This window comes from Schistocerca piceifrons, chromosome 1 (genome assembly GCF_021461385.2).
Source record: "Schistocerca piceifrons isolate TAMUIC-IGC-003096 chromosome 1, iqSchPice1.1, whole genome shotgun sequence".
Lineage (NCBI taxonomy): Eukaryota > Metazoa > Arthropoda > Insecta > Orthoptera > Acrididae > Schistocerca > Schistocerca piceifrons.
Window position 1 is genome coordinate 453,247,765 of NC_060138.1, and position 21,392 is coordinate 453,269,156.

At 40.7% G+C, this 21,392-nt stretch overlaps 1 protein-coding gene across 1 annotated transcript in view; it reads left to right on the forward strand.

The window, feature by feature from the left end:
- LOC124795380 (rotatin) overlaps positions 1-21,392 on the forward strand; it is a 395,098-nt gene that overhangs the window by 54,785 nt on the left and 318,921 nt on the right. Inside the window, exons 4-5 of the mRNA XM_047259395.1 lie at positions 700-973; positions 14,759-14,908. Of these exons, the coding sequence (XP_047115351.1) occupies positions 700-973; positions 14,759-14,908 (424 nt within the window). The remainder of the gene's footprint in view (positions 1-699; positions 974-14,758; positions 14,909-21,392) is intronic.

A 21,392-nucleotide genomic window follows, 5' to 3' on the forward strand; every position in this document is an offset into this window, starting at 1 on the left:
TTTTGTTGAAAATTTATTGTCAGTCCTCTCATTTCACATATAGGTAATAATGGGCAGAATATAGTGACCCTGTGTAACGTCAGATACAATGGATTTAAGCATTTGCTAATTACATTATTCAAAATGATTGTATGCCAAAGCTGTGTCCTTGAAAACAACAGGACTGTCAGTGCTTGTCAATTTGGTAATTCCAACTGGGTGATTTAAAGCAATTTTCAGATGTTCTTTTATGCAAGCTATCTTTTATAAAATGTTACAATTACAATTGTTGATTTAACTAATGCCCAGATATTGCTTTCAATGCCTATATGACAACAGAATTTTGTTTAACTGAAGCTAAGTGTGAAATGTTACTCCAAAAGTTCAAGCAATTTGATGTTACATCTTAGTTTCTTTAGCTCCCAAAAATCTACATGAACTAGGTATATTGCTTGTTATTATGTTGTGCATAAATGGTAAATAAGTTGCTGTATTCTCTGATGAAACCAAAAGTAATCAGTTGATTAAATTGTCAGTCACTCTGAAACATACTGCATTTGCTTTGAAACAAATAAACTTTATATACTGCTTGTTAAAGTAGTGTAGTAACCAACGTATAGTAATTCATCTTAAGTTTTTTCATTGTAGAGGTACTACTAGTAGCAGTAATGACAGTAATAATAATTTTGGCACTAATCTAATATTGCCTTGGTATTCCAGGCATCCTGTCGGTGTACAGAGTACAGGATTTTACCCTCTGGTGTATCCAGTGAATGTGGCATCTGCAGAGTCTTTGCTGGACATATTTCCACATCTGCTGCTGCCATGGCAACCTCTTGTGACTACGGACCGTCATGTTCTAAAAGCAGTGGAGGAATCACTTACTGAAGCTTCAGAGCTTGTCTTATTGTTACATTCGTGTTACTTCTTCACAGATGTTCTCCTACAGGACTTCCCTTCAGAAGTTTTCCTGCAAAGACCAGCTATTGTGAAGGTTTGTTGTGCCAGACAAGTGTACCTTTTTATGAGGTATTTTTGAATTATTTTACATGTGTTATGAATTAAAAAAATAATAATTTCATTATTAATTCTTTTCCCCACTGATTTTAATCAAGCCACGTGAAAAACACATTCATTTGGGTGTCCTGGAACACACTGTACACCCTGTTTGCTAACACCACAGTTAACACTGCCAGTATTTCCTCTAGAACATTCATTTGCACTGGGCTGTGTGTCTATAACTGATATATTTAGTGGGTTATGTATATTTGAATCTCTACTCCCATGAACCAAAATTGTCTTAAACACTGTGTATAATATTTGTTCAGGAGGTAGTGGTATTGAAAAATTATATCTGTAACATGGTATAAATTTACTCAAGAAATAAGATTCCTATTACCAATTTTTTTTAATATGAAAGACTTTGTCATCTAGTACTATTGTGAACCCTTTGTGGATCTAACTTAAAAAAAAGGACTGTTTCTAAAAGTACAATGTTTGTCTGGTGTGAAACATGCCTCTGTGCAATCATTTTATTAAGAATGTGCATAGGAAAATTTTCAGGTGTGCCCAGGAAAGGTAATCAATTTTGTAGTAATCATATTTTCCTCTCCCACTGCTGCAAGCTAGAGCTGGAAAGCTAGTAACACTGTTTTCTGGTTTGTGTGTCTATGTGCCACACATCATTCTGCTATGAGTGAGTGGTTACCTTTCCCTTATTTTGCATATTAATTCCAACATAAACATTGTTGTTGTGGTCTTCAGTCCAGAGACTGGTTTGATGCAGCTCTCCATGCTACTCTATCCTGTGCAAGCTTCTTCATCTCCCAGTACCTACTGCAACCTACATCCTTCTGAATCTATTTAGTGCACTCATCCCTTGGTCTCCCTCTACATAAACATACAGGATGGAATAACAATAATAATTTGAAAAGGATAGTTGCTACTCGCTATATAGAGGAGACGTTGAGTTACAGACAGACAACGAAAAGACTGCTATACATTTAAGCTTTTGGCCGAAAGACTCCCTGAAATAGAGAAAAACACACACCACACACACACACACACACACACACACACACACACACCCCTGTCTTACCGCTGTGGTCGGACTGTGAAATGCAGCTGCAACTAATGGGAGCAGCAGCAGTCTGGTGTGGCTTGAGGAGGTAGCATGGAATGAGGAGGGGGAAGGATAGCAGGATAGGGGTGGGGGAAAGATGTAGTGCTGCTTATGGGAGGGAGGGTAGGGGATTGGAAAAGGAGAGAAGTAGAGAAGGGAATAATACTAGCGGGTTCTGTTGGTGGAATAGAAGGCTATGTTGTGCTGGAATGGGAACAGGGAAGAGGGGATAGGTAGGTGGAGGACTAGCGAAGACTGAGGCCTGGGAGGTTATGAAAACATAGGAATTATTATAGGGAGAGTTCCCACCTGTGCAATTCAGAAAAGCTGGTGTTTATAGGAAGGATCCAGGTAGCAAGGCCATGAAGCACTCATTGATGTGAAGCACATTGCATTAAGTGGCATGTTAAGCAACTGGTTTCTTCCAGTTGCCTCTTGGCCACAGTTTGTCAGTGACAACTGTTTAGTTACCACTCTGTTTTCACACAAATTTGTAAATCACTAGATTATTTTCACAGCAGGTAAGTTTGTAAATCATAGAACTACTTTTACGGGTAGCCCTGCCTTTAATGGGGTAGGGGATGCCTGTGATAGGACTGAAGCATGTGGTGGTGGGAGGGTGCTTGGGAAGGTTTGCAACTAGGTCCATGCAGGGATATGAGACATGGACAAAAAGGGGTGGGGACAGGAGCTGGTAGGGATGGAAAAAGATAATGTGTAGGTATGACAGACAGCAGAATACCACTGTGGGGGGGGGGGGGGGAGGGGGGGATATTCCTCATTTCAGGGCTTGGCGAGAGGTAGTCATGATCCTGGTGGAGAATGTGAGTCAGTTGCTCTAGTCCTGTGTGGTACTGAGTAAAGAGATGAGTGCTTTTTTGCAGCATATTATGAGTATATAGGAGGTGTTGGGTTAGTGGAATGACAAGGCATGGGAGATCTGTTTCTATACAAGGTTGGGAGGCTGATTTCAGTCTGTGAAGGCCTCAGTGAGAACCTTGGTGTAGTTGGAGAGGGACTGCTCATCACTATAGATGCAATGATGATGGATGGCAAGGCTGCATGGAAGAACTTCTTGTTTAGAATGGGTGGCAGGTGTCGAAGTGAAAGTATTCCTGGTCATTGATGGGTTTGATATGGATGGAAGTACTGATGTAGTGAAGTAGGCTTGTTGGGCTGAGAAGTACTAGGTGAAATGAGGTTCAGGAGGAATGTGGATAAGGTGTCCTCAACCTCACACAGATTACAAAAATTAATCATTGAATCTCAACCAATTGAGGGTTATGGGATTCTGGTTGGTTAGGAAGAATTTCTCTAGGTAGCCTATGAATCCATTCGCCTAGGATGGTGCCATGCAGGTACCCATTGCTGTACCACAGTTTTTTCTTATAGGTGATGCCTTCAAAGAAGAAGTAATTGTGGGTGAGGATATAGATGGTCATGGTGACCAGGAAGGAGGTTGACTCTGAACCTACAGTCAGGCATTGAGCATTGGGAAAGGTAGCGCTCAATAATTACAAGGCATTGGGGATGTTAGTTTAGAGAGAGGTGGCATCAAGAGTGACTGGCAGGGTGCACAGGAACTGTGGAGAATTGGTGGAGGAAATGATTGGTGTGTTTTATATAGGAGGGTTATGTCATGGGTAATAGACTAAAGTTGTTGGTCCACAAGAGGAGTGATTCCCTCAGTTGGGGGCACAGTAACTGGCCGCTATGGGGAATCCTGGGTGGTTGAGTTTGTGGACTTCAGAAAGCAGGTAGAAGATAGGAATGTGGGGTGTGGTAGGGGCGAGGAGAAAGAAGAGCTAAGGATTTAAGAGGAACTGGAGATCCTGTTGCATATCGAGATCAGTTTTTAGGTGGTGGATTGCAGTTATTTCTGTAGATGCAAGGTTGGTTAGTATATTGAGGGCTATGGGGAATGATGGTGAGGCAAAGTTTGAGGTTAGTAAGTTCTGGAATTTTAACAGGAGGTGGATTGTGCTCGAATGGAGGAGTGAACTAGGTTAGGCAGTGTTCATTATTGCTTTTGGATTGAGTATGAATGGTGGGATTTGCAGCAAAAAAGTATTTATGCTATACCGGCCGGTGGAAGAAGACCTTCACTAATCTGTGTCCTCTGGTTACCTATCCCCCTCACTGCTCCCACTCCATCATTACACAGCCTTCTATTCTGCCAGAGCACTGACTAGTATTTTTCTCCTTTTCTATTGCTCTCCTTTTTCCACTCCCCAACACCCTGGACTGCGCCTAGCAGCCCTTCCCTGTCCCCTCAACATCCCTTTGTGCTCCTGCAAGCAGCACTACTTCTTTCTCCAACCCTATCCTACTCTTCTTCCCCCTCCATGCTTCATGACTCCTCTTTACCCCAACCACTCAGCCCTGGTTGCTACTCCCATCATGCCCAATAGCAATCTGCAATTCGCCCATAACACCCAGAGACAATGGTGTGTGTTTTCTACTTCAGAACAAGGCCTTTTGGCTGAAAGCTTAAATGTACAGCAATTTTTTCTTTGTGACTGTCTGTGACTCAACATCTTCTCTTTATTGCGGGCAGCAATCTATCTTCTACATAATGTTGTTATTGCATTCTGGACTTCCCATTGTTTGATTTTACGTAACGACTTTTTCTTACAACACCCAGCTATTTTCCTTTGTCACTGTTCTCTAAAGCATTACTTTACTCAGTGTACATAGTTTTCTTTCTCTTCTTTCCTGTGTTTTATGTATCACCTTCCAAACAACACTTGCTCTGACTTATGAACCACATTGTATCAATGGTATCGTCTGCACACAACACGAAGCTTGTCACTGAGCAGATTGTTGGCAGAGCATCTTGTGTCTCACATTCTTCCTGCTGATATAATTAATCCTAGAGCTTCAAATTGATCACACTTTCTCCTTCACTCTCATGTGTTATGTTTCCTACTTTTGCCTTGTTGAACCTTGACCTTACCACTCTCCTCACCCCACTCCCTACCTCCCCACTCCCCTCCCTCCCTCTCTCCCTCCCTCATTCCAGCACATACATACGAACCTCACGTGAACCTTACCTAATTAAATTACATCTGCTGTCCTCTCTCTTCTCTCTTCACACAGATCCACCCCAAGCTGCATTCCACTATTATCATCTTTTTATTCCTTTTCCTCTTTGATCTCATGGTGTTTTCACATTGATTTTAGTTCATTTCTACTTTTCACTATCAGCCCTACTCCCTCAGGTTTCACCTGTTTTTACCCATACTTTATCTGTTTTGTGAGGTTTTCCCATGTATTTGTATGTATTTTATATATGTTTATGTATTTTTTGTATTTTTACATGTTTTTTATTCCTCAACTGTGTATGCTTGTTTTTTGTCTGTGCCAATACAAGGAAATATCACTACCCAAGACTGAGTGAATTTGAATTTACTGTACCATTTCAGGTAACAATTTGGTTGCTGGTAGTTATGTACTTGCAAATGCTCCATACATAAAAAAGACTTCTACAGCAGCAGCAGATGCTGCCAACCATGCCCATGTGACTATCTTGGCAACGAAGTGCAATCCCCACACTATTCATGCAGAGAATGGTTGTCATTTCACCTTACTTATTTTCTACCTGTGAAAAGGTTTCAAGTATCTATCACCCCATTTCACCCGGCATCTAATTCAGAGGTGGAGCTGTTAGATGCTTAAAGACACGGATGAGGAAAGCAATGTGTCTCATCATATGAACCACTGACTAACTTTCTCACAATATATAGGACCTACCCCACCAGTGAATTGCAGTAAGCTGAAATTTTCCACAGACGCAGACACTGCACAGTGTTCGAAATTCTGCACCTGTTTCTGTGAGCCCATAATCAGCATGTGAGCTCCTATTACTGTGCATGCTCCCACATCTGTGCTCACAACTTTGGTTGGACCCTTGGGTGGAGTCAAAGTATCACCGCGAGCACAAGGGGCATCAACATTTGACATCATGGCTGAACAATAGCAGATGGTCTGCCCTAGGAACAACTTTGGCCAAATTACCACATACAACTCACACCCTCTCACAGACCTGACAGGGATCATGTTGTTGTTGTTGTTGTTGTCGTTGTTGTCTTCAGTCCAGAGACTGGTTTGATGCAGCTCTCCATGCTACTCTATCCTGTGCAAGCTTCTTCATCTCCCAGTACCTACTGCAACCTACATCCTTCTGAATCTGCTTAGTATATTCATCTCTTGGTCTCCCTCTATGATGTTTTCCCTCCACGCTGCCCTCCAATACTAAATTGGTGATCCCTTGATTCCTCAGAACATGTCCTACCAACCGATCCCTTTTTCTAGTCAAGGTGTGCCACAAATTTCTCTTCTACCTAATTCTATTCAATACCTCCTCATTAGTTATGTGATCTAACCATCTAATCTTCAGCATTCTCCTGTAGCACCACATTTCGAAAGCTTCTATTCTCTTCTTGTCCAAACTATTTATCGTCCACGTTTAACTTCCATACATGGCCACACTCCATACAAATACTTTCAGAAACGACTTCCTGACACTTAAATCTATATTCGATGTTAATAAATTTCTCTTCTTCAGAAACGCTTTCCTTGCCATTGCCAGTCTACATTTTATATCCTCCCTACTTCGACCATCATCAGTTATATTGCTCCCCAAATAGCAAAACTCATTTACTACTTTAAGCATCTCATTTCCTAATCTAATACCCTCAGCATCACCCGATTTAATTTGACTACATTCCATTATCCTTGTTTTGCTTTTGTTGATGTTCATCTTATATCCTCCTTTCAAGACACTGTCCATTCTGTTCAGCTGCTCGTCCAGGTCCTTTGCTGTCGCTGACAGAATTACAATGTCATCGGCGAAACTCATTTCTTCTCCATGGATTTTAATTACTATTCCGAATTTTTCTTTTGTTTCCTTTACTGCTCGCTCAATATACAGATTGAATAACATCAGGGATAGTGTACAACCCTGTCTCACTCCCTTCCTAACCACTGCTTCTCTTTCATGTCCCTCGACTCTTATAACTGCCATCTGGTTTCTGTACAAATTGTACACAGCCTTTTGCTCCCTGTATTATACCCCTGCCACATTCAGAATTTGAAAGAGAGTATTCCAGTCAACATTGTCACAAGCTTCCTCTAAGTCTACAAATGCTAGAAACGTAGGTTTGCCTTTTGTTAATCTGTCTTCTAAGATATGTCATAGGGTCAGGATTGCCTCACATGTTCCAACATTTCTACGGAATCCAAACTGACCATCCCCGAGGTTGGCTTCTACCAGTTTTTCCATTCATCTGTAAAGAATTCGTGTTAGTATTTTGCAGCCGTGGCTTATTAAACTGATAGTTCAGTAATTTTCAAATTTGTCAACACCTGCTTTCTTTGGGATTGAAATTATTATATTCTTCTTGAGTCTGAGGGTATTTCGCCTGTCTCATACATCTTGCTCACCAGATGGTAGAGTTTTGTCAGGGCTGGCTCTCCCAAGGCTATCAGTAGTTCTAATGGAATGTTGTTTACTCCCGGGCCTTGTTTCAGCTTAGGTCTTTCAGTGCTCTGACAAACTCTTCACGCAGTATCATATCTCCCATTTCATCTTCATCTACATCCTCTTCCATTTCCATAATATTATCCTCAAGAACATCGCCCCTGTATAGACCCTCTATATACTCCTTCCACCTTTCTGCTTTCTCTTCTTTGCTTAGAACTGGGTTTCCACCTGAGCTCTTGATATTCATGCAAGTTGTTCTCTTTTCTCCAAAGGTCTCTTTAATTTCCCTGTAGGCAGTATCTATCTTACCCCTCGTGAGATTAAGCCTCTACATCCTTACATTTGTCCTCTAGCCATCCCTGCTTAGCCATTTTGCGCTTCCTGTCGATCTCATTTTTGAGACGTTTGTATTACTTTTTGCCTGCTTCACTTACTGCATTTTTGTATTTCCTCCTTTCATCAGTTAAATTCAGTATCTCTTCTGTTACCCAAGGATTTCTACCAGCCCTCGTCTTTTTACCTACTTGATCCTCTGCTGCCTTCACTATTTCATCTCTCAAAGCTACCCATTCTTTTTCTGCTGTATTTCTTTCCCCAATTCCTTTCAATTGTTCCCTTATGCTCTCCCTGAAACTCTGTACAACCTCTCGTTCTTTCAATTTATCCAAGTCCCATCTTCTTAAATTTCCACCTTTTTGCAGTTTCTTCAGTTTTAATCTACAGTTCATAATCAATAGATTGTGGTCAGAGTCCACATCTGCCCCTGGAAATGTCTTACAATTTAAAACCTGGTTTCTAAATCTCTGTCTTACCATTATATAATCAGTCTGAAACCTTTTAGTATCTCCAGGGTTCTTCCATGCATACAACCTTCTTCCATGACTCTTGAACCAAGTGTTAGCTATTATTAAGTTATGCTCTGTGCAAAATTCTACCAGGCGGCTTCCTCTTTCATTTCTTACTCCCATTCCATATTCACTTACTACGTTTCCTTCCCTTCGTTTTCTTATTACCGTATTCCAGTCACCCATGACTATTAAATTTTTGTCTCCCTTCACTATCTGAATAATTTCTTTTATCTCATCATACATTTCAACAATCTCTTCATCATCTGCGGAGCTAGTTGGCATATAAACTTGTACTACTGTGGTAGGTGTGCACTTCTTGTCTATCTTGGCCACAATAATGCGTTCACTATGCTGTTTGTGGTAGCTTATCCCCACTCCTATTTTTTTATTTATTATTATACCTACTCCTGCGTTACCCCTATTTGACAATGTTGACTGGAATACTCTCTTTCAAATTCTGAATGTGGCAGGGGTAAAATACAGGGAGCAAAAGGCTATGTACAATTTGTACAGAAACCAAATGGCAGTAATAAGAGTTGAGGGGCATGAAAGGGAAGCAGTGGTTGGGAAGGGAGTAAGACAGGTTTGTAGCCTATCCCCGATGTTATTCAATCGGAATTTTGAGCAAGCAGTAAAGGAAACAAAAGAAAAATTCGAAGTAGGAATTAAAATCCATGGAGAAGAAATAAAAACTTTGAGGTTCGCCGATGACATCGTAATTCTGTCAGTGACAGCAAAGGACCTGGAAGAGCAGTTGAACAGAATGGACAGTGTCTTGAAAGGAGGATATAAGGTGAACATCAACAAAAGCAAAACAAGGGTAATGGAATGTAGTCGAATTAAATTGGGTGATGCTGAGGGTATTAGATTAGGAAATGAGAGGCTTAAAGTAGTAAATGAGTTTTGCTATTTGGGGAGCAATATACTGATGATGGTCGAAGTAGGGAGGATATAAAATGTAGATTGGCAATGGGAAGGAAAGCATTTCTGAAGAAGAGAAATTTGTTAACATCGAGTATAGATTTAAGTGTCAGGAAGTCATTTCTGAAAGTATTTGTATGGAGTGTGGCCATGTATGGAAGTTAAACATGGACGATAAATAGTTTGGACAAGAAGAGAATAGAAGCTTTCGAAATGTGGTGCTGCAGAAGAATGCTGAAGATTAGATGGGTAGATCACATAACTAATGAGGAGGTATTGAATAGAATAGGGAGAAGAGAAATTTGTGGCACACCTTGACTAGAAAAAGGGATTGGTCAGTAGGACGTGTTCTGGGGCATCAAGGGATCACCAATTTAGTATTGGAGGGCAGCTTGGAGGGTAAAAATCATAGAGAGAGACCAAGAGATGAATACACTAAGCAGATTCAGAAGGATGTAGGTTGCAGTAGGTACTGGGAGATGAAGAAGCTTGCACAGGATATAGTAGCATGGAGAGCTGCATCAATCAGTCTCTCGACTGAAGAACACAACAACAACAAGAACCCTGTATTCACCTGACTGAAGTCTTGTTCCTCCTGCCATTGAACTTCACTAATTCCTACTATATCTAACTTTAATCTATCCATTTCCATTTTTAAGTCTTCTAAACTACCTGCCTAATTAAGGGATCTGACATTCCACGCTCCAGTCCGTACAACGCCAGTTTTAATTCTCCTGATAACGATGTCCTCCTGAGTAGTCCCAGCCCAGAGATCCGAATGGGGGACTATTTTACTTCCAGAATATTTTACTCAAGAGGACGCCATCATCATTTAACCAGACAGTAAAGCTGTATGCCCTTGGGAAAATTATGGCTGTACTTTCCCCTTGCTTTCAGCCGTTCGCAGTACCAGCACAGAAAGGCCGTTTTGGTTAGTGTTACAAAGCCAGATCAGTTAATCATCCAGACTGTTGCCCCCTGCAACTACTGAAAAGGCTGCTGCCACTCTTCAGGAACCCTATTTTTGTCTGGCTTCTCAACAGATACCCCTCCATTGTGGTTGCACCTACGGTATGGCTATCTGTATCGCTGGGGCACACATGCCTCCCCACCAACGGCAAGGCCCATGGTTCATTGGGGACAGGGATCATAGCAAACACAATTCTGTCTACAGTTCTGAACCTAGGACCTACTACATTGTCACCCATAAGGGCACACCATTGAGAGCCGTGTCCAAGTCTCAGCATCAGTACGACCTCAGGCTCTGCTATAAGCCACAGGATCCTTTGGGTAGTTTCAAAGATCTGTGTGTGCCCACAAATCATTCCCAGTGCTCAGCATACCAGAGTGAGCCTACAGTCCCCTCTGCAAATGTAAGACCAGCCAGAACCACCTGAACTGATACCACCTCCAGCTGATCCATATGTAAATATGCTGTGGAGCCACTTGCAGGCTCTCCAACATCCACGTCCCTTCTTCCTTGCCATCTGCACCACTGTCCAAAGCTTTATCAGCACCAGGTAGCAATTAAATGGGAATGGGACTTAGAATTACAGCATATCACTCTTGACAGCAGGTCAGAGACGGACTTGCTGTAGTACAGATCTAATACTCTACTGACGTGGAAATAATGCCACAAGCGTGTACTGTAGATGCAGTAATTACCATAAAGTCCATGGCTGCACAGCTTCTGTCTAATTGATAAAGATGGGTGTTCTATACTGTGAATCTTAACAGTATGCTGACTGTGCTCTACCACGGACCTTTCTGGAAGAACTATTCAAATTCATGTGTTTATGTCTCTTTATGGCCTTTGCCATTCAAACACTTTTTGCTTTGCACCTGAGATTATTTTGTGAATGGCATTGTCGGGTCACATTGACCCACATTAACAGACTTTGGCATTTTGATATTGGAGTATGAAAATAAACACATGATACAGCTAGTCACCACACTATTTCACTTTGTAATTTAATCACAATCAGGGATGAAATTAATAACATGGCCCTCACGGTGATCAACAGTATCACCTGAAGCTAACAGTATTACACTGTTAGTATTAAGTGCTGTGAAAGTGTAAATACATTTATGAAACTACATGCTGTGCCGCATGTAGTTTGATAAAGGATTGCTGTTGTGAGTAAATTTTCCTTACAACATGGTGTAGGTTGAAACTGTACCATCTTTTGTTGCGATGGGATCTACTCATGAAGTTTCAACCACCAGTTTTCTCCTCCGATTGCGAAAACATTCTGGTGGCACCCACCTACTTAGGGAGAAATGATCATCACGATAAAATAAGAGAAATCAGGACTCGGACAAAAAAATTTAAGTGCTTGTTTTTCCTGCACACCATTCAAGAGTGGAACGGTAGAGAGGCAGCTTGAAGGTGGTTCATTGAACCTTCTGCCAGGCACTTTATTGTGAATAGCAGAGTAATCATGTAGATGTAGATGTAGATCTACTTTGAAAAGAGCATTTTTAGCCCTCATTTCTATTTGAAATATGTAATAACATCTATCACAAATGACGGCAACGCCATGGGAACCTCTAATTTTGTTGACTTTGCACTGTGTAACTTGGTTGTAAACCAAATTGATTCCAAGTAAATGATAAATAAAAGAATGGAAAATCCAGGATGATATAATGACAATATGAACAGGATAAACTGCTACTCAGCATATAGAGAGAGGAGTGTTGAGCTGTAGAGAGGCACAACAAAAAGACTGTAAACAAGAGCTTTCTGCCAAAAGGCCTTCTTCTAAAGTAGACAACACAAGCAACACATTTATGCAAGTGCGACTTGACACACACATTAACACTGTCTGTGGCTGCCGAGTCTGGACTGTGAACAACTGTGCATGACAGGAGAAGCAATCTGAGTGGTGGGTCTGAGGAGGAGGCTGGGGCAGGGAGGGGGAGGGATAACAAGGTAGTGGAATAGAACTTCCATGCTTTAGACAACAAGATGAAATATCTGTCCTAAAGATAAATGTGACATTAGATATGTGACAGTTGTGTCTGCAGCTTTAAGTGAGCAGAATGTACCTCCACTATATAAAACCCGTTTAGTACAAATTGGAAGTATGTACGACTGCTTTCAGCTTGAAACATAATTTTGATGCCTTAGCTGTGTTTCTTATCCAGCAATATATGACGTAAAAGTGTATCAAACATACAGTAACCAAAGACTGCATTTTTCGATGCAAACTCTACAAATCAAATACTATGGTTGACTTGATTTTGTAGAAGCATGATAATTTTTGTGAATTTTGTTTCAGCTGTGACTAAAATTGCTTGAAAAGAGTTGATTCCTCTGTGATCATCGAGAATGCTTCTCACAATCTGAAGTGAAGGAGAACACTCTCTGCAGCAAACAGACTGCAGAAAACACTGCACCCTCATGGCACTGTCTGGTGAACATCCACATTTCATGAGACACCATGTATGTCTAAGAACAATTTTTACCACTTTGGTGTGGGTAAGGGACAACTAATGAGAGGAGGATAGTGAAATAAATGTGACTCTTCTATCTGGGTGATGAAAGGCTTAAGAAGTAAGTCAGAGGAAACAATAAAGTACAACTTGGGATTCAAATTCCAAGGTTGTGATGATGAACTCCCATCTGTTCATAATTCAAAGCTGAACAAAATGTAACTGAAAAGACAGATGAAAATAAAAATGAAGGGTGAAGAAATACAAAAAATTACTTCCTGAAATAGAATTACTGCATTTTTCAGCCTCGGATCACACAAATGGAGCAGTATCATTGCCACATCTTTGTACAAAGTAATTTTCAGATGATTTATTAAGAAAGAAAGAAAAAAGGGGTGTAGTAAAATACTAGCGAACAAAATTACAAATAAAACTAACTACTGTTTGTGTAACCTGTGTCCTAAAAATACGATAGTAGAATTTTGTTACAAGACTGTATGACTAGTCCACGAAAACATAACCTCTAACCTCTCCAGTCCCCCCCTCCCATTTCCTGTCCTCCCTCCATCCCACCTCTGCCAGCTTTTATTTCTGCCCTAGTGATAAAAAAAATACTTTCTACATTAAACAGATTATTATTTTTTGTTGTTGAGGTGTTACTCTCCTTTTTTACTTTTGTTTTAAACTTAATTTGTTTATTGATACTTCTCATTTACACATGACTTTTTCAATTTGGTTTGAAGTTATATCTTGTAATGGCCTTTGTCTGTGTATCTTTCTAAATATTCCACCATGTAAACTGATCAAGAGCGTACGTATTCTCTTATAAAGAAAGCATGATATTTGTAGTTGGTGTAGTCTTCACTCCTTTACTGGACACAGGCTTAATATTTTAGGATTTCTTCTGTTCACTCTTTGCAAATCAGTAGGTGTAGTATTGATATTTGCAAAGAGATGACATTTGTAATAGCAGCGTCACAAGAACTGCCTTAACAATTTATAACTGTACATGTCAGTAATCACCCACAGTATTGCTCTACTTATTGTGTGTCATTATCTGTGATTTCGCACTATAATAAAATATGTTTAATTTATGAAATTGTTATTCAGCAAATGTTTGCTGATGTGTACCATCTATCCTTTTTTTCGCCTCTAAGGTCACACAGTAATTTTTTTTAACTATTGTACTCTGAATAAAATATGTACAGAAAGAAATATGTATGTAGTCTACAGTCATCAACTACCCAGTTTTTATAGCAAATACTATCATCAGGCTCTCCTGTGATCAAAAAATCACATTAAATAGTTAAAATTTCTTCAGGAAACATTAACATTTTTCTCTATGATAGCAGATGTGTGGTATAGAGTGCAACCTTAAAATATAGGCAGCCCCTCACCTCTGTTCTCAAGCTTGCTCACCTGAAAATGTGTGTCATTTACTAAAATTAAAGGTCAATGTTACAATTTAAATAAATTAATTCTTCATAAAAGAGAGTCACAGTGTAAAAAAATATGAAAAATAAAAACAGCATGAAAATTTTAAATTTAAGAAAATAACTAATAAAACAAAAAAATGAAGCTATTGCCACTGCAACAAGACATTAAAAGCAGAATAAGATATCTAAGTAATGGCTATCAATATTTTAAAGCTGCACTTTATATTGTATGTTTGCTGTTATAAGGAAAAAATATTGTAAATATTTATTGAAGAATATTTAAACTTTGTACTGTAATTTTTTAATCATTGGGTGGCGTGATATTTGGTACCAGAGCTAGAGGTTTGTAGACAAAATAAAAACGTGACTGTAGAATGAATCAAATAAATTTTTTCTGATTGTGTTGGTTGCTGTTCCAACCAACATTATATTTAGAATATGTAGCATACAGAAATTTCCGTTCTGCTGAATTATGAGCATTTTTCCCTGAAGTATAAAAATATATTACTTAACATGATTTAAAATATTCTAGGTATTTATTGAACTAATGGAGAACAGTCAAACAACAGCCAATAATACCTTGTACTCAGCAACTGTCAAATGCTTATTGAAAGTTTCTGAAGATCTTCTTGTACGTATAAGGTATTATTGTGATCCATGCACATCAAATTTAAAACAAGAGGTAAGAAGAATATTTTATTTCCTAATATTATAACTCAGAAGGTGAATAGTATTTAGAAAGAAATTACTAAAATTACTAAGTCAGCATGCAAGTATAATAGTAGTAAATAAGATGGCAATGGTAAATAAAATTATGCAAGGAAAATTGCCCTCTGGAACTTTGACAATGACTGTTGGAAACCACCCCATCAGAGACAATATTTTTGGCTGATAATTATACACACATCAAAAAAAGTTTTGCGTCACCTCGGTTCCGAGAGTTCCGAAACCTGTGCAAAAAACTGGAATTGAGACCAACATAAACATCATTTCCACCCTTTTTATTGCAAGTTGTACCACCATACAGCCAGACCTTCAGAAGTGGTGGTCCAGATTGCTGTACACACCGGTACCTCTAATACCCAGTAACACATCCTCTTGCATTGATGCATGCCTGTATTCGTCATGGCATACTATCCACAAGTTCATCAATTGGTCCAGGTTGTTCCGGTCCTCAATGGCAATTCAGTGTAAATCCCTCAGAGTGGTTGGTGGGTCACGTCATCTATAAACAGCCCTTTTCAATCTATACCAGCCATGTTCGATAGGGTTCATGTCTGGAGAACATACTGGCCACTCTAGTCGAGCGATGTCATTATCCTGAAGGAAGTCATTCACAAGATGTGCTTGATGGGGGCACAAATTGTCGTCCTTGAAGATGAATGCCTCACCAGTATGCTGTCGATATTGTTGCTCTATTGGTCAGAGGATGGCATTCATGTACCGTACAGCCATTACGGTGCCTTCTATGACTACCGGTGGTGTATGTCGGCCCCACATAATGCCACCCCAAAACAGCAGGGAACCTCCACCTTGCTGCACTCGCTAGACAGTGTGTGTAAGGCATTCGGCCTGACCAGGTTTCCTCCAAACACGTCTCCGATGATTGTCTGGTTGAGGGCATATGCGACACTCATCAGTGAAGAGGACATGATGCCAATTCTGAGCAGTCCATTCGGCATGTTGTTGGGCCCATCTGAACCATGCTGCATGATGTCGCGGTTGCAAAAATGGACATCGCCATGGATGTTGGGAGTGAAGTTGTGCATCATGCAGCCTATTGCACTCGGTTTGAGTTGTAACATGATGTCCTGTGGTAGGTAGCGATCATCCATTGCAGTAGTAGCCCTTGGGCGGTCTGAGTGAAGTATGTCATTGACAGTTCCTGTCTCTCTGTATCTCCTCCATGTCCAAACAACATTGCTTTGTTTCACTCCGAGACACCTGGACACTTCCCTTGTTGAGAGCCCTTACTGGCTAATAGTAACAATGCGGACACCATCGCACTGGGGTATTGACCATCTACGCTTGGTTGAACTGCAGTGAACACGAGCCGTGTACCTCCTTCCTAGTGGAATGACTGGAACTGATCGGCTGTCAGCCCCCTCCATCTAATAGGCGCTGCTCATGCATGGTTGTTTACATCTTTGTGCACATTTAGTGACATCTCTGAACAGTCAAAGGGACTGTGGCTGTGATACAATATCCACAGTCAACGTCTGTCTTCAGTAGTTCTGGGAACCAGGGTGATGCAAAACTTTTTTTGATGTGTGTATATGAGGCAATTAACAGTTAAACATATAATAAATGCAGGGACATAGAAGACTTCTCACGTCAATAAATAATGTTCACAGAACTCACTCAAATTGATTTCTTTTTCTTATCTGAGAAGAAAACAAAATATTTTATGGCAGGAGGCTAATATAGTTTTTCCAAACAAAGAAAGATGAGGCCACATTTTCGGCAATCCCACAATTTACTTCTAAAAAAACAAATATGGACTTGAAATACAGAACGGCCTTTCTTTATATTTAATTTATGTTACAAAGTCAAGTGATACAATGTTTAAGACAATGAATCACATTTGTTGGACATCCGTTAAAATCCCTATTCGATCATCCAGATTCAGATTTTCATGCTTACCATAAATTAATTTAAAGCGAATATTAAGATGTTTTCATTGAAAAGGACATAGCTAAAGTCCTTTCCTATTCTTCCCTAATCCAGACTTGTGCTCTATCTCTAATAATCTCTTGATGGGATGTTAAACCTTAATCTTCCTTCCTTGTTGTAATTGGTTTATTACGAGATGTATAAGATGCCCCGCACGAAACTTTGAAGGGTGTGGATGTAACAAAATAGTGTGCCAGTTTGTACAGTAATGTGATTGTAGAAGTCATGTATTTTATGTAGCTGCCATTGTATCCTCTATCATTCAGACAATTTTCTTTGCTTTGGGTGCTTTGTAATGGTAAATTGATTGTATGCTCTTCTTGATCACATTCTTGTACTGGCACCACTGTACACTGAAAGCCAACTTAAAATCTCGGTAATTAGGCCACACTTGTTCATGCGTAGATATCACCTTTTACAGAAAGTCACATGTTGTTATTAAATGATGTATTTGTTTGTTTGTCCAACTAAATCTCATCATTTTATATGTTAAGTTATAACATAGAAGAGCTGTTGACTAGCAGTCAGTCACATTGAATGAAGGCTGTTGGAAATTATTTAGGTGTCAGACTAAGTCCTTCATCAGAAGTAGACAAAACACTCATACACAGTCACACATTTGCAACATACACATGCTCACTGTCAACTCCAGTTGCCAAAGCCTGACTGTAACTGTGTCTGAAGTGGGTGGTGATCTCAGCTGGGGTTGGTAGTAGCGTACAGAAGAAACCAGGAGGGGGAGGGAAGGAAGATACTACTGCAGGTTGTGGGAGACTGCAGGGATGAGACAAGGGCAGGATAGTGGGCTGCTTGGTGAAGCAACAGCATCTATGCTGGGCAGGTAGATGGGAGAGGAGAGACGAAAAGTAGAGAAGGGGAAAGGACTGTACAGGAGAAGGCATGTGCAGGGCTAGAGTGGTACCAAAGGAACGGGTATAGAGGCAGATGGAGAACAGGGAAAAGTGAGGCAACACAGTTATGAGAATGAAGGATATGTTGCAAGGAGAGTTACCATCTGTGCAATAGCTGGTGTTGGAAAGAATACATAGATAGTGAAGCTGTCATTGAGATTGAGGTCATCATGTTGCATGACAAGCTCTGCAACTGAGTGGTCTAGCTGTCTTTTGGCCATTGTTTGTCAGTGGCTGCTAATGTGGACAGGCAGCTTGTTAGTTGATGTGCCCATGTGAAAAGCCACACAATGATTCCAGCTAGGTTGCTAGATTAATGACTTCTTTCATAGGTGCCTCTGCTTTTGGCGGATAGAAGATGTCTGTGACATAACTGGAGTAGACAGTATGGGGAGGATGTATGGAACAGGTTTGCATCTTCGTCTATTGCAGGGATATGAGCCATGGGGCAAGGGGTTGGGAACAGGTGCAGATTAGGGACGGACAAGGATACTGCATAGGTTAGGTAGATGGTGGAATACCACTGTGAGGGGACTGGGTAGGATATGTCTCATTTCTGGATGTGACAAGAGGTAATCGAAACCATGGCAGAGAAATTGATTCAGTTGCTCCATTTCTGGGTGGTACTGAGTCATGGAGGGGAGAGGGGAGCTGTGCCAATTTGTGGTCAGACTGTGGATATGCAAGGAATGGCAAGTGTCTGAGAAGAAAAAGTATGTGAGATAGGGGCAGGGGGGAAGGATAATTTTGGTCTGTGTAGGCCTCAGTGAGATCCTTGGCATATTTGGAGGACTGTTCGTCACTATAGATGCAATAACCACCAGTGGTTATGCTATGAGGGAGGGACTATTTCGTGTGGAATAAGTGGCAACTATCAGAGTAGAGGTATTGTTGGTGGTTATAGGTTTGATGTTGATGGAAGTACTGATGTAGCCATCTCTGAGCTGGATGTCGACATAGGGGAAAGTGGCTTGTTGGGCTGAGGAGGACCAGGTGAAGTGAATGAAGGAAATGTTATGGTTCTGGAGGAATGTAGATTGAGTATGCTCACCCTTGGTCCAGATCATGAAGTTGTCATCAGTGAATTTGAAGCGTTTGAGGGGTTTTGGGATTCTAGATGGATAAAAACTTCTTTTAGATGGCCCATGAATATATTGGCATAAAATGGTGGCATGTGAGTGTCCATTGCTGGAGCGCCCATTTTTCGACCACAGATTTGTTTACACATGATGCCTTCAAAGGAGAAATAATTGTATTTCATAGTGACCAGGTAAGAGGCTGTAGGTTTGGAGTCAGTTGGGTGCTGGGATATTTAGTGTCATCAGTCCCCTGATGAGCAGGGCACCAGGTTGTAACAGTAACTGGGGGAGTGGGTGGTGTAATGGTTAGTGCCTTTTATATAGTGAGTGTCCATTGCTGGAGCGCCCATTTTTCGACCACAGATTTGTTTACACATGATGCCTTCAAAGGAGAAATAATTGTATTTCATAGTGACCAGGTAAGAAGCTGTAGGTTTGGAGTCAGTTGGGTGCTGGGATATTTAGTGTCATCAGTCCCCTGATGAGCAGGGCACCAGGTTGTAACAGTAACTGGGGGAGTGGGTGATGTAATGGTTAGTGCCTTTTATATAGTAGGATAGGTTACGGGTAATAGCCTGAAGGTGTGATCTAGATGGGCAAAGATTTTTTCTGTGAGGGTGCAGTGACCAGCTACTTTGGGATGCTGGGCAGTTGAATACATGTATGAAGGTTTAATGAAAAGTAATGCCTCCACCTTCATTAATTGGGTTTGGTTGGGGATATTTTAATAAATGAAATTGAGAAATAATCCTTAGAATGTGATCTTTAATTACCAATATTCACTTTTCCACATAATCACCAGCCAATTGGATACATTTCTGCCAATGATGAACAAGTTTTCTGAAGCCGTCATGGAAGAAGTCAACATTCTTTTCCGCAACCATAGTCTCACAGTTTTCTCAACGTCTTCATCAGTAGCATAACGATGTCCCCGTAGATCGTCTTTCATTATTGGGAACAGACGGAAGTCAGACAGTACTAAATCTGGACTGTATGGAGGATGCCGTATGGTGGTGAGATTCAGTCTCAGAAGTTCTGCTGTGGTGGCACATGAAGTGTATGGGTTGGCATTGTCATGCTACAGGAAAACATTTCCCATTTCCTTTCGGACCCTTGTTAGCTGTCTTTTCAGAGTTCGCAGCATTGTGATGTAACACTCTGAATATATTGTTCCACGATCAAGGAAATCAACATCGATAACACCATCTGCATCCCAGAACACTGTGGCCATGATTTTTCCAGTTGAGGGCTGCCTCTTGAATTTCTTTTTCTTGGGCGAGTCCTTGTATTGATATTCCATAGACTGATGTTTCATCTCCGGGTCGTAACAGTGTATCCAAATTTCATCTCCTCTCACAATTGAATGGAGAAAGGCGTGACCTTCATTCTCGTAATGCAAGAGTAGTTCCTAGCAAATTTAAAGTCTGTGCGCTTTCATTTCAGGAGTCAGCATCTGGGGTAGCCATCATGCACTGATCTTCCGATAACCAAGCAAAGCAATAATGTGACCCACATGTTCTTGTGAAATGCCGATTGTGCTATCAGTTTCTCTCTGAGTGATACGACAATTGTCCTGAATCAGTCTGACAACATTTTGCTTGTGAAACTCTATGGTTGCTGTCACAGGACGTCAAACTCTTTGTTTGTCACGCAGGTCAGATGTTCCCGCCTCAATATCTTTAAACTTATTTTGCTGACGGTGCACAGTATTCACATCAACACAATCACCATAAACTGCTTTAGTTCTCTGATGAATCTCCTTTGGGTGACACCTTCTGCTGTCAACAATTCAATGACTTCACATTACTTAAATCGCATTGAATGACCGTCTGCGCAGGGTGCCATACTTTACATTGTAACAACACAACTGTTCAATGCTTCCCACCAACTGGAGCTGTAGGGAAGAGGCTACGGAACAAGCCAGTACCTGCCGCATACCAATGCTGCCAACTGTTGAAGAGTTACGAAGGTGGAAGCATTACTTTCCAGTTAACCCTTGTACCTTAGGAAGCATGTAGAAGATATAAGTGCAGAGAGTGGTGGGGTGAGGTGAGTGATAGACTCAGAGGAGAGGTTCTAAGATGGAACTAGGGATTTGAGGGGAGGTAGAGAGAGAGAGAGAGAGAGAGAGAGAGAGAGAGATTCAGTTGAATTTTTGGAATGATGTCACTGTGGCAGGGCTTGTAGCTTGTAGGTGGACATATGTGACTGTTGGCAGACTTCCTCATTCAGGTAACCCCTGCAGTTGATAACCACTGTGGTAGAGCATTTGTAGGCAATTAGGATTATAAAGTCAGAGTCAGTTTTTGGGTGATGGATTGTGTTTCATTCTGCAGATGTGCTTTGGTTCCCTTATTGCGAGATTTGGAGATGATGGTGAGGCAAGGTTTCTGGTTAGGAAATTCTAGAAAGTTAACAGGAGATTAATGGGGGTAGTGGGGTTGGATTATGATAGATGAAGGAGTAAGCTGAGAAAGGCAGTGCTCAGTACTGGTTTTGGATT